Genomic DNA, 14,014 nt, shown 5'->3' with positions numbered 1-14,014 from the left:
TAGAATCCTGTTGAGTCCCCAAGGTTGTCACAGGCACTACTGTGGAATGAGCTTAGGGCTGTCAGATGAGCTGTGGTACTAGAGTCCTGCTGTGTGAATTAGATGCCCATATCTGCAAGTGGCCAAGTGTCACTCTTCTGGGATCTAAGACTTGCTGGACTGTAGGTCTGATCTGAATGGAAGGGGCAATCCAGGGCCTCCCAAGTGTCAGGTCTTCTCTGTTAGATTCTGTAGACCAACTGTATCTAGTCATTGGGGACACTTGCCTCCTTGGAGACTACCGGGTTTTAAGAAGCTGCCCCATCTGAGGACTATCATGGGATCACCAAGTTTTGAAGTGCCTAGCACATCGAGACTGTTTTGGTTGTTGAGTGAATCAACCGTGTTCTTTACCTCACTTGTTGTTGAGATGCTGCTGTTCTCTCAGAGCACAGCTCCACTGTCAGTTCCCAGCATGTCTGCTTGTCCTGGGTACTAGAGGGGAAGAAGGTCTTAGGGATATTAGTCATGAAGTGGGGGAGTGTTTATGAAAACTGGGCACTGCTTTTGGTCTTTGCTTATGCGATGGTAACAGTGTTGGGAATAAGATGTGGAGAGACAAGGAGATCCAGACCTCATGTGTTGTCTTGAGCTAGGGAATACTCTCTAAATAAGCTAAGCACGAACCACAGAGGAGTGTTTTTGGTAGATTGTCAATAAGAATGAAATGCCATCAATACAGTAGTGGGACGTACAGCTGTTGGGTTCTTCTTTGTTGTATGCATGGGAGCTTATAACGACAAACATGGGTTGCCAGAAGGCCTGTGGGTGACTTGTATAGAGAGATGGAGGAAGAAAGGGTTATAGGAAGAAAGAGGAGTGTGATAAGGCAAGGTGGCAAAGACAGCCCTCCAGAGGGTCATCCCATGTACTCCAGAAAGCTGTCCAGTGCTGTACTCATTTAGACTCATCCTTTTAGAGGCAGGTCTGTGAAGAAGAGTATTTGCTGCCAGCTATCCCTTTTTGTAGAGGACATTGAGGCCATCAGAGAGGGGGAGCAATTTGTGAATACAAGTCACGTGGTGTTCCTGGGCTAGGGCATTCTAGAATCACCAAAAAGGGAAGTAGAAGGCATTACCCATGGCAGAAGGGCCTGTTGTGCAGTGTTGGATCAGACGGGACATGATGCCAAAGGCTGTAAACCATACCCACTTTGTTGATTAAGGCTTGATGTCGCTCGCTCTCTCGCTCTCTCTCGCTCTCTCTCTCTCTCTCTCTCTCTCTCTCTCTCTCTCTCTCTCTCTCTCTCTTGGTTTTTCGAGACAGGGTTTCTCTGTGGTTTTGGAGCCTGTCCTGGAACTAGCTCTTGTATACCAGGCTGGTCTCGAACTCACAGAGATCTGCCTGCCTCTGCCTCCCGAGTGCTGGGATTAAAGGCGTGCGCCACCACTGCCTGGCTCTTTTTTTTTTTAAATGGCCTGAACCTTGCCATTGGAGCAAAGCACATGCTCCATCTTAGCCCTTGATAACTTTTTAATTAGAAATAAGTGATGTTAGAATTTGATTTTCTGTTGGTTTTGGTTGTCTGTGCTCAGCCAGACTTTGGGAGAAGACTGTTAGACCTCTTTGCTACCAGACTGACATTTTGGGCGATGGGGTTGAGGGACAGTAGAATAGAATGAGCCACTCTGAGAGATATCACTGAGTTCATAGTGTTATACCTGAGATTACGAGTGTTGCCATTAGAGAGGCTTCCCTAGGTGTGTGCAGAAAAGACACATTGGTCTGGTAGAAAAGATAGGCTCTGATCTTGTGCCATCTGCTGAAGCGGTGCTATGGTAGGAGGTAGTTTAGGATGACTCTTTAGGGTGGCCAAACAGTTTCTGGCTCTTTTGTTTTGTTTCCTCTTTGCCTGCCCCATTAACTCCTTGGGGCCTCTACTTCCACCATCCTGCTCATAACACCCTGTAGGTCTGGGACTCTGACAAGTCTGACTTGGCTAAGCCTAGCTGCCTGTGCTTCACATATGAGCTGACCTGTTCCCCCAGTATGGTGGGTGTTGGCCTGACTGCTGAACTGGTCCTTGTTATAGGGTTGGGTCTGGTCATCTTCCCTCATCCTGGTACCTGGATCTTGGCGTGTGTTGGGAATGGACACACTGGAGTGCATGTGTTTCTTCTTGGCAGTGGGTGACCACTTCTGGACTTCCCCTTTTCAGAAACCACTCTACTTCTAACCTCTTGTCATTGACTTCTTTGTAGAAAAATAGACTTCTGCAGAGCAGCATCAAGCAAGCTGGGTTTTTTTAGATGAGTGATATGTATACAGGCTCAATTTTTCATGACCCTGTAGTATGTGGAGTACGGGTACCTTTTAAGATTAAAACCAATCCATGAAAAAAAAACCACTGCATTTTGAATGTCCTTAAATATACAAGCATAGGTCTATCAGTAATCTGGAGATTTCCTTTGCTTCACAGGGGTTGCCAGGCCAAATGTCCTTTTGGTTACTTAAAGTCTGTTTCCAACTAGTAGGCAAGAAGTTGCCTGGATGTTGTTAGGATATTTGTTTTCTTTTTTTTGTTTGTTTTGGGGCAGGGTTGTCTAGGAACTTACAGTGTAGAATAGGCTGGCCTTGAACTCACAACACTCTGCTTGTGCCTGCTTCTGCCTTCTGAGAGTTGAAATTAAGGGTATGCACTGTCACACCTGGTGGCATTTGGTTTTTGATTCTCCTTTCCATGTATTTACTGACTTTGTGTATACATGGATGACGCTGTCATCAACCCCAACTAAATGCTTAAAAATTTTCAGTAATACCAGGTATACCCTGCAGTTCTTCACTGCTGTGGGCACTGAAGTATGTGGGTGGAGACAGATCATGCTCCAAACATCCTGTGCCATTGTTTTCATACCATGATGAGATGAGTGGCTGTCCATACGGTTTGGGTGGTAACACTGTCCAGATACCCTACATCCTTGACCAGTGTGCTGGTAGCCTGGGTTACAGAGTCTCTGCTGTGATACCATCTGAGGATGGGCCATGAAAAGCAAAGCCATTTGGAGAGAGAAGGGTCTCATGTCTGTGGCCTGTACCTGCAGCTGTATGGCATCACTTTGTTTCTGGCCGGCAGATGTGGGTACTTCTGGGTTGCTGTCCAGCAGCAGTGCAGGACAGACTTCTGGAGTAGGCATTCTCCACCTTCTATCCTGGGGTCAGGGAGGAGGTCTCATAGAGCAGAGAGTAGAGTATTAGTTTTGGATAATGACCACTGTGGTCTTGCATGAGGACCAGGGGTCTTGGACAGGCTCACTCTGGGGTGGCAGAAAGGGGAATATGGATAGCCTGAAAGTGAGATCTGGATTGGGGAACAGAGCTCTGGGGATCTTGGTTGAACAAGAAGCATGGGATACTGAGAGTATGTGGCATGTTGACTTTCCTGGAAAGTGGCTGGAAAATCTTTATAAATAGGGCTCTGATCTTGCTTGGGGTTCCTTGATTACTATTAAGGGATATGTGCTTTCTCTGTGGCAGTGGCTCTTGTTCCTGTAAGGGTACCTTTTGGACACTCTGGCCTTGCGGGCTCTACTACGCCCCTGGACTATTGTGGGCTGTTTTGGCTTCTTACCCTACTTAGAAGTCTGAGCAGCTCCAGCATTGACCTCTGTGTATCAGACTGCTTTCCTACCACTGTGTCTCCTGGCTTTTCAGTGCTGCATTTGGGTTTTGATGACTTGGGTAGAGAGGGGCTGTGCTGGTTGCTAGCTAAGTTAGGACAAGGTCAAGACATGTTCTCTCTGGTATCCTGCTCTGTCACCTGAGAAGACAGAAGTGTGACTGGTGACTGCAGTGCCCATTCTTGTCTCTAAGGGGTTAGAAGTGATGCCTACACCTTTCCTGCTGAGCCCAGAACTGAGCCTGTGTAATATTCCATTGCCAGTCAGGATAGTTCAGCCTTGTATTGTATACCTCCTCTCCTTTCTTGTGCTCCTTCCAATACTCCCTTCCCCAGAGATCAAGCCAAGAATCCCTGGTGCCATGGACCATATTGGACCCTTTTGTACCTTAGTTACAGCACATTCACAGGGACTCTTGAAAGAGAATAGGCCTCAGGTAACCCTTTTAGTCTTAACCTGTGTGAGCTTTTTAGATCCCTGGTAGGAAGAATCTCTAGGCTTGACTGATGGGAAGTTTTATTTAATCTTTTTAGAGAGAAAATGACGAAGAGATGAAAGCTGCCAAAGAGAAGCTAAAGTACTGGCAGCGGCTGCGACATGATCTAGAACGTGCACGCCTGCTAATAGAGCTGCTGCGCAAGCGGGAGAAACTCAAACGTGAGCAGGTAAGGCCCTTGGGGTCTGCCAGCCTCCAGGGCTGCTGTCGTAGAATGCTCCTGGAGATGCTCTAGAGTGACCCTTGTGTATCTGCTGACTTTGTACTGCTGCCCTTGCCCCACAGCACATCCCTATTCTATAGTTGGTCCCATGGTATCTTTGTGGTACCATTTTTGGGTGGCCGCTCCTAAATTTGCAAGGGCCTTAAAGGAAACCTCTGCCTTGGAAGAAGCACATGTCCTTGCACAGAGACAGTCGCTTTGGGGTAGGGTGGTGGCCTGCATGTAGGCTGCTGTGTGCTGATGGTTGGGGTGTTGGTTCTGTGACTGTGCAATATGTGAGGTGCCATGGTCTCCAAGAGAGGTGTGTATCCACAATCGTTCTGAGACTGTGTGTGCTCTTGTTGCCAGGTGAAGGTGGAGCAGATGGCTATGGAGCTCCGATTGACACCACTGACTGTGCTGCTACGCTCAGTCCTGGAACAGCTTCAGGAGAAGGACCCTGCAAAAATCTTTGCCCAGCCTGTGAGTCTAAAGGAGGTACGTATTGCGGTGGCTCACTGTTCAGTCTCAAGTGTGACTCAAGATCTGTACTGCTGTTTAATTAGTAAACATGTAACCGGGAAAGAAGTTGCTTGAATTCTTGACTTGCATTATTATTTAAAGAATGCATTGTTTAATATTTAATGGATAATATTTTAATTGTAAAAGATATGTTTTATTGTAAAGCATTAAAAGTGCCTAGGTGAAAAGCTCTACTCAGAACTTAGCTATTGGTGATGTTAGTTCTGCTGATACTCCACTTGATGTACTTGTAGCTAAAAGAACTAGATTGGGAAGGTTCCTATAAAAATTGGGCTTAGTTTGGATTGGCATAGTGTTGCTATGTAACATTAGTCTGGGGTGGGGGGCGGCTGTGTATATAAGGTGTGATTGGTATAGATGGCATGCACTATGTTTTGATTTTCCTTTGGTTTGTAAGTGTTTATTTTCCTCTCTAAAATTAGGTACCAGATTATTTGGATCACATTAAACACCCCATGGACTTTGCCACAATGAGGAAAAGGCTAGAAGCTCAAGGGTATAAAAACCTCCATGCGTTTGAGGAGGATTTTAATCTCATTGTAGATAACTGCATGAAGTACAATGCCAAGGACACCGTGTTTTATAGAGCTGCAGTGAGGCTGCGAGATCAGGGAGGTGTTGTTTTGAGGCAGGCCCGGCGTGAGGTGGACAGCATTGGCCTGGAAGAGGCCTCAGGAATGCATCTGCCTGAGCGACCTGTTGCAGCCCCTCGGCGGCCTTTCTCCTGGGAAGAAGGTAAGAATCCAGCACTGCATCCAGGAAGATGGCAGGTGCTTTTTCTCAGACTATAGAGTTAAGATTCCACTATGCAGCCAGCATAAATGCTACTGAGGGTGATCTTTCATTTCCTGTCTTCGTGTGTGTGCTTGGGCCTTGCCACATGTCACATACCCACTGCAAAGAAACATGTCTAGTTGAGTCCTCATCTAGATGATCGATCTGTGAAGACAAGATAGTTGAGGATTCATACCCGAAGGCCTGACCTTGCTTCTGAGGAGGTCTCATAGTGAGAAGGTGCTATTGGTAGTTGTATTTCAGCTGAAAGGAATAGAAGCAGGAGCTAACATTGGCTTTGCCTCTGACCCTTTTTCTTGGATGCTGCGGGTGTTCATAGAGGGCCTGTCATCAGTGCTTGACCTAACCCTCCAGGACTCCAGGGTGAGCTTGTACTTTGGGCTCCACCAGGCACATGCTGTTGTGTTGCTCATCAGGCAGCGTGGGTGTTTTTGTTTTTGTTTTTGAGACAAGGTCTTACTGGGTAGCCTTAGCTGGCTAGGAACTCAATATGTGTATCAGACTGACTTTGGGGTTAAAGATATATATTACTACATCTGGTCTTCATCAGTTCTTGTAAACTTTTGCCCCTTAATTGTTTATTCAGTAGGTGAATGTCCATATGGAATGGTGGTCCACCCTGGAACATGATTTTTTCCTGTATTTAAAATTGTTACCAAAGCCTGAAGTCCTGTGTTCCTGTTTTGACCTCCTTTTTCTTCTTTTATTCCCTGTCCAGGAAAATGATGGGATTTTACTGACTTTATGTTTTTCCTGTACTTTTCCTTCTTTATATCCAGCTGGTTACTGTGTCCTGATTCTGCTTTTGCTTTTCCACTGGGCCTTCGAAGGTCTCCTGACTTCTGGCCTCCTTTGTGTCTGGTCTGGAGAGACTGTCTGTCAGTACTTAGGCACCCATGGGACATACAGGATAGATAGAATTCCAGATAGTGTGTAGTGGTACACATCTGTAGTCACAGCACTCGGGAAGCTAAAGTAGGAGGTTTGCCACAAGCTCAAGGCCAGTCTGGACTGTAGTGATTTCCAGGCTAGCGTGAGTTGCCTGTCTAAAAAACAAAACTGGTCCAAAAAGTATAATTAGAAAATAAATACAAGAATGCTGGAGCCTGTGGTCTAGTAGCGCATTTCTAGCATGCACAGAACTGGAAATGGTGGTGCAAGGGTTAGAATTTCAAGATCATCTCATCTGCCTAGTGAACTAAGGCTAGCCTGGGTTACATGAGGCTTTGTCTTGGAAAAATAGACAGACAGACAGACAGACAGACACACACACACACACACACACACACAAAAGGTAACAGATCTCTGCAGCCTAGCTAGGTTCAGTATGCTAGATCAGAACCATCTCATGCTGAGATGTTCCTCCAACAGTCTCTGTTGGAGCTGAGTCTGATAGCCCCTAGGATTATAGAGTGACCCTTAGTCCTTTACATACATCCGTGTTCTGTTCTCCAGGCTGTGTGGGAGGCAAGGCTGGTGTTCCAGCCTCTTCTGCCTTTTGTAGATTCTGGGGATGTGACTGAGCTCTGGGTGGTGTTGGCTGTCCTTAAAACAGAGGATCCCGTGACATGTGGGAGCCTTTGACCCCACAGCTTCCAATTTTCATGTTCTCTAGATGGACAGTGTTTGGAGGCCTCAAAGTTGACACTTTCAGGAAACTGACTCTGCCACTGCTAAATAAATTTCTATGTCAGGCTTGTTGTCAAAGAGGAGAGTAATAATGGATAGTACAAATCTCTTTCTTCCTCAATGATTGGAGTAGAAAGAAAGGGTGATCCATGATAAGGCCAGCTCTGGGTACCTCTGCCACTGTCCTGAGCCCTACTATAATGAAGATACTGGTCCTATTGAAAAAGAAGCAGACAAGCAGGTCATGGTAGTTCATGACCGAAATTGTAGTACTAGGGAAGTTGAGGAAGGAGGATTGCAAGTTTGAGAACAGCCTGGGCTACATAGTGAGACCTTGTCTCAACAACCAAAGAACAGAAAGAAATGAGCCTTGAAAAGCTGGGACATTACTCTGTTATTTATTTATTTATTTTTGGTGCTTCAGATTAAAAAAAATTGTTTACTTGAATGTATTTGAGGCATTAACTTTGAGATTTTGCTAGAAATAGTGTAACTGTAAGTCTTGAGTCAGCCCATTGGGGGACTTTTGTTCATATTCCCATGCTGATTAGTTTTGTTCTTGTAGACAGGGCACTTGAGTTGGACTTGGTTCCTGGGCCAGCTACCAGGTCTGGGCAGATCCCCTGTGCTGCTTTTGGTTTTATCTTCACAAAATTTAAAGAATTTTCTTTGGCCATTTTACTGGTTTAAGTTTTGAGGACTTCTGTAGTCAGTGTTGGTAGAATTTGGGAAGACCTGTAGACTCTACAGCCTAATGTCCATGGACAGTGGTGACTCATATGCGAGTACTCCAGCTAGGATGACATTGGTGATAATGGAAACAGTTTACATCAGCATGTTTGCATACTGTCTCTTCCGTTGGCAGTCCATCTTCTTTCTGTGCTGGGGGGTCTCATGCATTTCTGGTAGTCTTTGTACCCCTTACTTAGAATGGGCTGTCTACACAGCAGAACTGAGTTGGGTCCTGTTGCAGGATAGGCCACATATGTTACCTGTATATCCTCTGCTGTGGTTACACTATTCTTTTGTGTCCTAGCTGACTGGAGGAGAAATTCTCTTTTAGGAGTCTTTTTTTCTCCTTGTGGCAACAGCCTTCTTACGGGTTCAGAATGAGGGTAGAGGAGTCTGTGTGTGACATCAGATGTGAAGCTGGAGCTTTGGCTATGGGAAGACTAAAGGATAGTTGAAAACAGTGTGTTATTCTTAGAGGTACCCAAGGGTCAGGTGATTAATGATGTCTGTTCTTTGGTTCAGTGGACAGGTTGCTGGACCCAGCCAACAGGGCCCACATGGGCTTGGAGGAGCAGCTGAGAGAGCTACTGGACAAGTTGGACCTCACCTGCTCCATGAAGTCCAGCGGCTCACGGAGTAAACGGGCAAAGCTGCTCAAAAGAGAGATTGCTCTTCTCCGAAACAAGCTGAGCCAGCAGCACAGCCAGTCCCCATCCATAGGGGCAGGTACAGGAGGCTTTGAAGACGATGCTGCTCCACTGGGGCCAGACACAGGGGAGGAAGGTAAGCGTGATGAGGTGGGAGGGCCACACCTGTGGACATGGGTGCCTCTGTCAGGCTGAGTTACTCTGTAGTAACCATAAATTTGTAAGTTTTGAAGGTTACAGAACTCTGATCACTGGCTATTCCTTCCAGGTTTTTGTTGCTCTCTGAAAGGATGTTCTGGTGGGTGCTGTCTGTGCTGTATTTTAGCACTTAGTTTACAAACTTAAGGCATGAGATGAGATTTTCTTGAACTTGAGCCTGAAAAACTTTTAAAAGGATAGTTTAGATCTGATACTGTGTTGAAGATGGTAGGAATAAGAAATGTCTTTGTTGTAGTTTGTAAATGGAGGCAGAGTATTGGATGATTAGACAGCCTAACTTTGTTTTTACTTTGTTTGTGTAGGTCAGAGGACACTAGTGTGAGCAGGTTCTCTCCTGGCAGCTAACAGGATCAGGGGATGGAACTCAGGTGGCAGGCCTTGTGAACACCTCTACCCTTAAGCTGTCTTGCTGAAGTCATTTAGAAAATAGTGTTTCCAGAGTACACCCGAACCTTGGGCTTTGGGCTCTTGGGAGCGGGAAGGAGACTAAGGTACTTCTTGGCAAAGGCCTACTCCCAGACTCATCCTCAGCAGCTTGAGGCCTTCCCAGTAAGTCACCTTCAGTGGACACCATCTTGTCCCAGCAGCATTGAGTGACATCTGGAGAAAGAACCAGACAGGTGGGATGTTAGGATGAGGTGGAAGGAGATACAGGAGAGATTCATCTGCCCTATGGGGTACCTACTTGATAAGAAGGCCCGTGTGTGTGTGTGTGTGTGTGTGTGTGTGTGTGTGTGTGTGTGTGTGAGAGAGAGAGAGAGAGAGAGAGAGAGAGAGGGAGAGAGAGAGAGAGAGGGAGGTGTGTGTATGAGCATGTGCGTGCACATCTAGTTGGGGAGTTTAGAGAATCATTACACCCTTTAATCCACTTGCCTCACAGCCACCACATGTTCGTTCCATGAAATGGGAAGAAGAATAAGATCTTCCCTGTGCCTCTGTTGTTAGCAGTTTGGCTTGTGATCTCCCTGTGTTTTTTTCCTACCTCATCTAAACAGGAATAGAAAAACATTATACAAGACAGATGGAGAGATGGCTCAGCTATTAAGAGCACTTACTTGGCTGCTCTTCCAGAGGTCCTGAGTTCACGTCCCAGCAACCACATGATGGTTCACAACCATCTATGATGAGATCTGATGCCCTCTTCTGGCATGCAGGTGTACATGTGGGCATAACACTGTCTACATAATAATAAATAAATATATCTTTAACAAAAACTAACTAAAAAAACCGAACAAAAACCAAGACAGATGCAGTTGTAGTTTGCATTTTGGTCTGTATTACTGTCTGCATCAGTAGATGTGGCTCTGACCTGCTCCTTGTAATGACATAGTTTCAGTATGTTTGTACCAAGTTTCATTTTGTCCTGACAATCTTGTAGTGCACCCGCCCTTTCTCTGGCTGCTTCTTTTATACAGTTGTGTTTGGCAGCCAGCAGAAGTTAGAGCTAATGTCCCTGAGTTTTCCTGGCCGTAGAATTTACTTTCAGTGTGTCCAATTGTAAATTTCATATATAACCTTTGCCTTGCCGTTAGGTAACAGGTTTGATGGGTCCACACAGTAAAGGTTTTAGTCTTCAGTGTGTGACACATTTTCTTTTCCCATACTCTCTGAAAGGTTTATCACTAGCACATGCCAATCCTCTGCCTCTGTTGGAGGATCTGTGCTTTTTTAAAAGTAACATTTGTTCACGGGACCTTTGACAGACAGATGCATATGAGATAATGCTGTTCTTTGCACTCTGGAGAGTCACAGATAATGCCGTTGCCTGGTTCCCATAGTAGCCCTTGCAGGCTCCACTTCCCACTGCTAGAACTGGCTGAGGAGGACCCTGTGGTCCAGCCACTCAGTGATCTGTGCACTATTTGTTCTGAATAGTCATCTGAAGAGAAAGATTATTGGCAGGACAGCTCACTGATAATACAGTGGCTTGCTTTTGAAAGAGAAACCTGACCTCTCCTTATATCTGTGTGCAGGATTTCATTTTCCCCTCAAAAGTTCCCTCATTGGTGCTGGTTTTACAGGACTAAGGGTCTTATTTTTACTTCAAGTTCCTCAACTCGGAGGAAGAGCCAGCAGTGCCATTGAAGACCAGATCTGGTGCTTTGTACTGTTGGGGCCCTTTAGAGGAGGCATATTAGTGATTGCTGAAGCAAATGCCTAGGATTGCTTTGGCCTGTGTTTAAAACTCAAAGAAAGAACATTTTCCTTTTAGCTGAGAGGAAAGATGAATGGAGAAGGAAACAGCCTGACAGTCTTTCTGAGGCAGAGCTGTGGAGGTAGAATTTAGGGCCCCTAAAAGAGACTGAGTTCCAGATAGGCAACAGGGAGCATAAATGTTGCTGTGGACAACAGAAGCAGAAATATGAAATTGTCCCATGTGCCTTGGGATAGAACCCCAAAGTCAAAATACTATATAGTTCAGCACATTCTTCTCAAAGAGAGTGTTATTGTTGGGTGCAGTCATAAATGCCTCTATTTTCAGGCCTCAAGAGGCAGAGGCAGGTAGAACTCTATGAATTTAGAGGCCAACCTGGTTTACATTATGAGTTCCAGACCAGATAGGGCCCAGAAACCTTGTGACCAATTAGAAAGAGAAAATCTGTTATTTTTAGAGAATGACCATAGATTTTTTTTTACACTTAGGAAGGCATTCCTTAATGTAAAATAAACAGTCTCGCTTAAATTGTAATTAAACAACACTTTTGTGTTTTATGACATTTATGTTGTTTGCATTAGAGGAAACAGCAGTATAGCTGTTGGGAACCAAGTCCAAAAAGCCAGCATCTGAGGAAGGAAATAGATCCTGGTTGGCTTGGGCAGTGGATGTGCTCTGCTTGCTAGTGCAAGGGGCAGGCTGTTTGTCAGGAGACCTTCCATTCTGACCTTCAGGTTGAAGAGTTCCAGCCAGTTGAATGCTGAGGGGCACATGGAATGGGGTCATGATAAGCCCGTGGGACAAGCTTGAGCTCATAGACCTTTATATTTATTGGGATTTAGTGGACTGACTAGGAGCTTTCGGGAGACCAAAGTCTGTGTGCTGGTGAGTGGAGCTTACATCTTGCCTATGGCTAAGGTGTAGGGTGTGTTTTTTGTTGAAGACTCTGGTCCAGATCAGTACCCTCAATAGGGCATCACTGCTTATAGCTAGTTATGTGCTGTTCCTGCTGTGTGTACCCCATGTACAGTCAGCATTGAACTCAGTGTAAACGCTGCTCCTTCAGGGCTGGTAGAGGAAGGGAACAAGAGGTAGATTGCTGGTGGGGAGAGTGCAGTTTCTAGCCATTTGTTGCAATGTCTCCATATATTCTGCTGTGGTATTTGGAGTTGTCTGTGGCTTTGGTGGAGATATTCAATTGGCTCGGAGGCCTTGTATGTAGAGAATCATGGTCACACAGGGAATAGCTAGCTGGTCCTGAGTAGATGTCTGTGTGATCAGCGTATGAAAAAGATGAGTAGCTTTTGCCTTGCTGCTGTCTGTTGTTAGTTCTGGCTGGGGATCTTTTGAGTACTGACATTCATACTCATGTTTGAGTTGTGAGGTGTCGATTCTGAAAGTTAATGGAACATGTAGTTAAGCAACGTCCATTTATTAGCAGACGGTGTGGTTTTGAAAATGAAATGTTTTGCATTTGTATATTGACTTCCATTAAGATTTCTGTCTGAGGTACCTGATGGGAGTGTTAGCTGTGGTGCTGCCCTGCCCAGGGTGCTGGTGTGAGGGTTCACTCATCAAGGAACCTGCCAATCTCAGGTATTGTTAGTTCTCAGCGTGGTGAGGGGACTGAGGATCACAGAGTTTTAGTGGTCCACGTGGCCCCATGGCTCCTGGAAATCGTGTTTCACTTAGGTCTCTTTGTAGCCTCCTGTATCCAGTGTGATTCTTTTTGTAACACCCCAGGCGTGTGCCAGTGAACTGTGTGGCAGTGGTTGGGAACCTGGACAGAGCAGGGAGAAGAAATGGCTTGAGTGTGGAGGGGACCACAAATCAGTGTTCCTGGCCATGCAGTTCCTTGTGGGCAGGCAGCTTTTGATTTAGACATTGGTTGGGAGTAATGGAATGTGCTGGAGGCCTTGTGCTCAAGGGCAGGCATGCTCACCCGTTGTCTTGGCAGTAGTGACTGACTCCAAAAGTTAAGCTGGGGGCAGAAAATAGGTCTTTGTTACCTCTTAGCTGTGGAGAAAATAGATGGCAGGTCTGCAGTAGTACCTGGAGCCCTGGGCAAGGACGCCCCTCTGGTGCATGGTGTGATCTCTGCTGGTCTAGTACTGCTTTGAGGCTGCCCATTAGTCTTGGCCCTGAAGAGGCCATAGGACTGGATTGGACATTGGAAATCTCAGTCTGTGTAAGATGACTCAGGTAGGAGGAAGAGGAGGCAGGAGGCAAATTATGCACTGAAAGTAAGTGGTCACCTGCCCTAGCCATATGGTCCTATGCCAGCCTGTATACCACCCAATGTCAGTGTTTTCACGTTCATGTGTACCAAGAGTGCCATGCATGACTCTGCACTGTTTCTAACCCCATCTTCTCAGTTCCTGTGTGCTGTGCAAATTCTGTGCTTTTAAAGTGGTTCATGAACCTAACAAAGTGGGCAGGAAGAATTTTGTCATCATCCAATATGCCAGTGATTCAAGATTCAGCATTTCCATTTCATCAGAATTTTAATCTCTGAGTACAGATTTCTTGGCTCCTGTGGCATGAGTTTTATGCACTCTTATCTCCCAGATAAAGCTTTTCAACAAAAGACCTCGTAAACAGCAGGCATTTTGTTGAGGTTGTGCTTCCACCAGTCGCCTTTAACAGGCTCCATATGCCCACATTTAGCCCAAAGCCACCTCACTTGCAAGAGTGGCTGTTTTCTGTCCGGTGTCACTCTCAGCTTTGTGTTCCTGATTGGAGGTTCTTAGGAGAACTTCTTTGGCTTAGAACGTTTGTTCTGAGTTCAAGTGACCCAGAGATGCAGCTTGTAAATTGTGGAGCTTTTCATTTTCAAAGGGACTTTTGAATTTAAAGTATTGTGCAAATGTTTTGTGGGAAGTTTGTAGATAAAAACCACACCTACTAATTAATATTAATGTATGCTACTTTGGATTGTTT

General features: G+C 45.6%; 1 protein-coding gene across 3 annotated transcripts in view; it reads left to right on the top strand.

Annotated features, from left to right (window-relative positions):
- Nucleotides 1-14,014, top strand: part of Brd1 (bromodomain containing 1) — a 48,253-nt gene that overhangs the window by 18,255 nt on the left and 15,984 nt on the right. For all 3 annotated transcript variants that reach the window (XR_012909598.1, XM_075960270.1, XM_075960269.1), the window contains exons 4-7: nt 4,190-4,321; nt 4,724-4,852; nt 5,320-5,632; nt 8,576-8,836. Coding sequence is in view for 2 of the 3 variants with exons in the window: in XM_075960270.1 (XP_075816385.1) it covers nt 4,190-4,321; nt 4,724-4,852; nt 5,320-5,632; nt 8,576-8,836 (835 nt within the window). In the remaining variant the exon portion in view is untranslated. The remainder of the gene's footprint in view (nt 1-4,189; nt 4,322-4,723; nt 4,853-5,319; nt 5,633-8,575; nt 8,837-14,014) is intronic.

Source organism: Microtus pennsylvanicus, chromosome 2 (assembly GCF_037038515.1).
Source record: "Microtus pennsylvanicus isolate mMicPen1 chromosome 2, mMicPen1.hap1, whole genome shotgun sequence".
Lineage (NCBI taxonomy): Eukaryota > Metazoa > Chordata > Mammalia > Rodentia > Cricetidae > Microtus > Microtus pennsylvanicus.
This window is presented reverse-complemented; position numbering and strand designations above follow the sequence as displayed.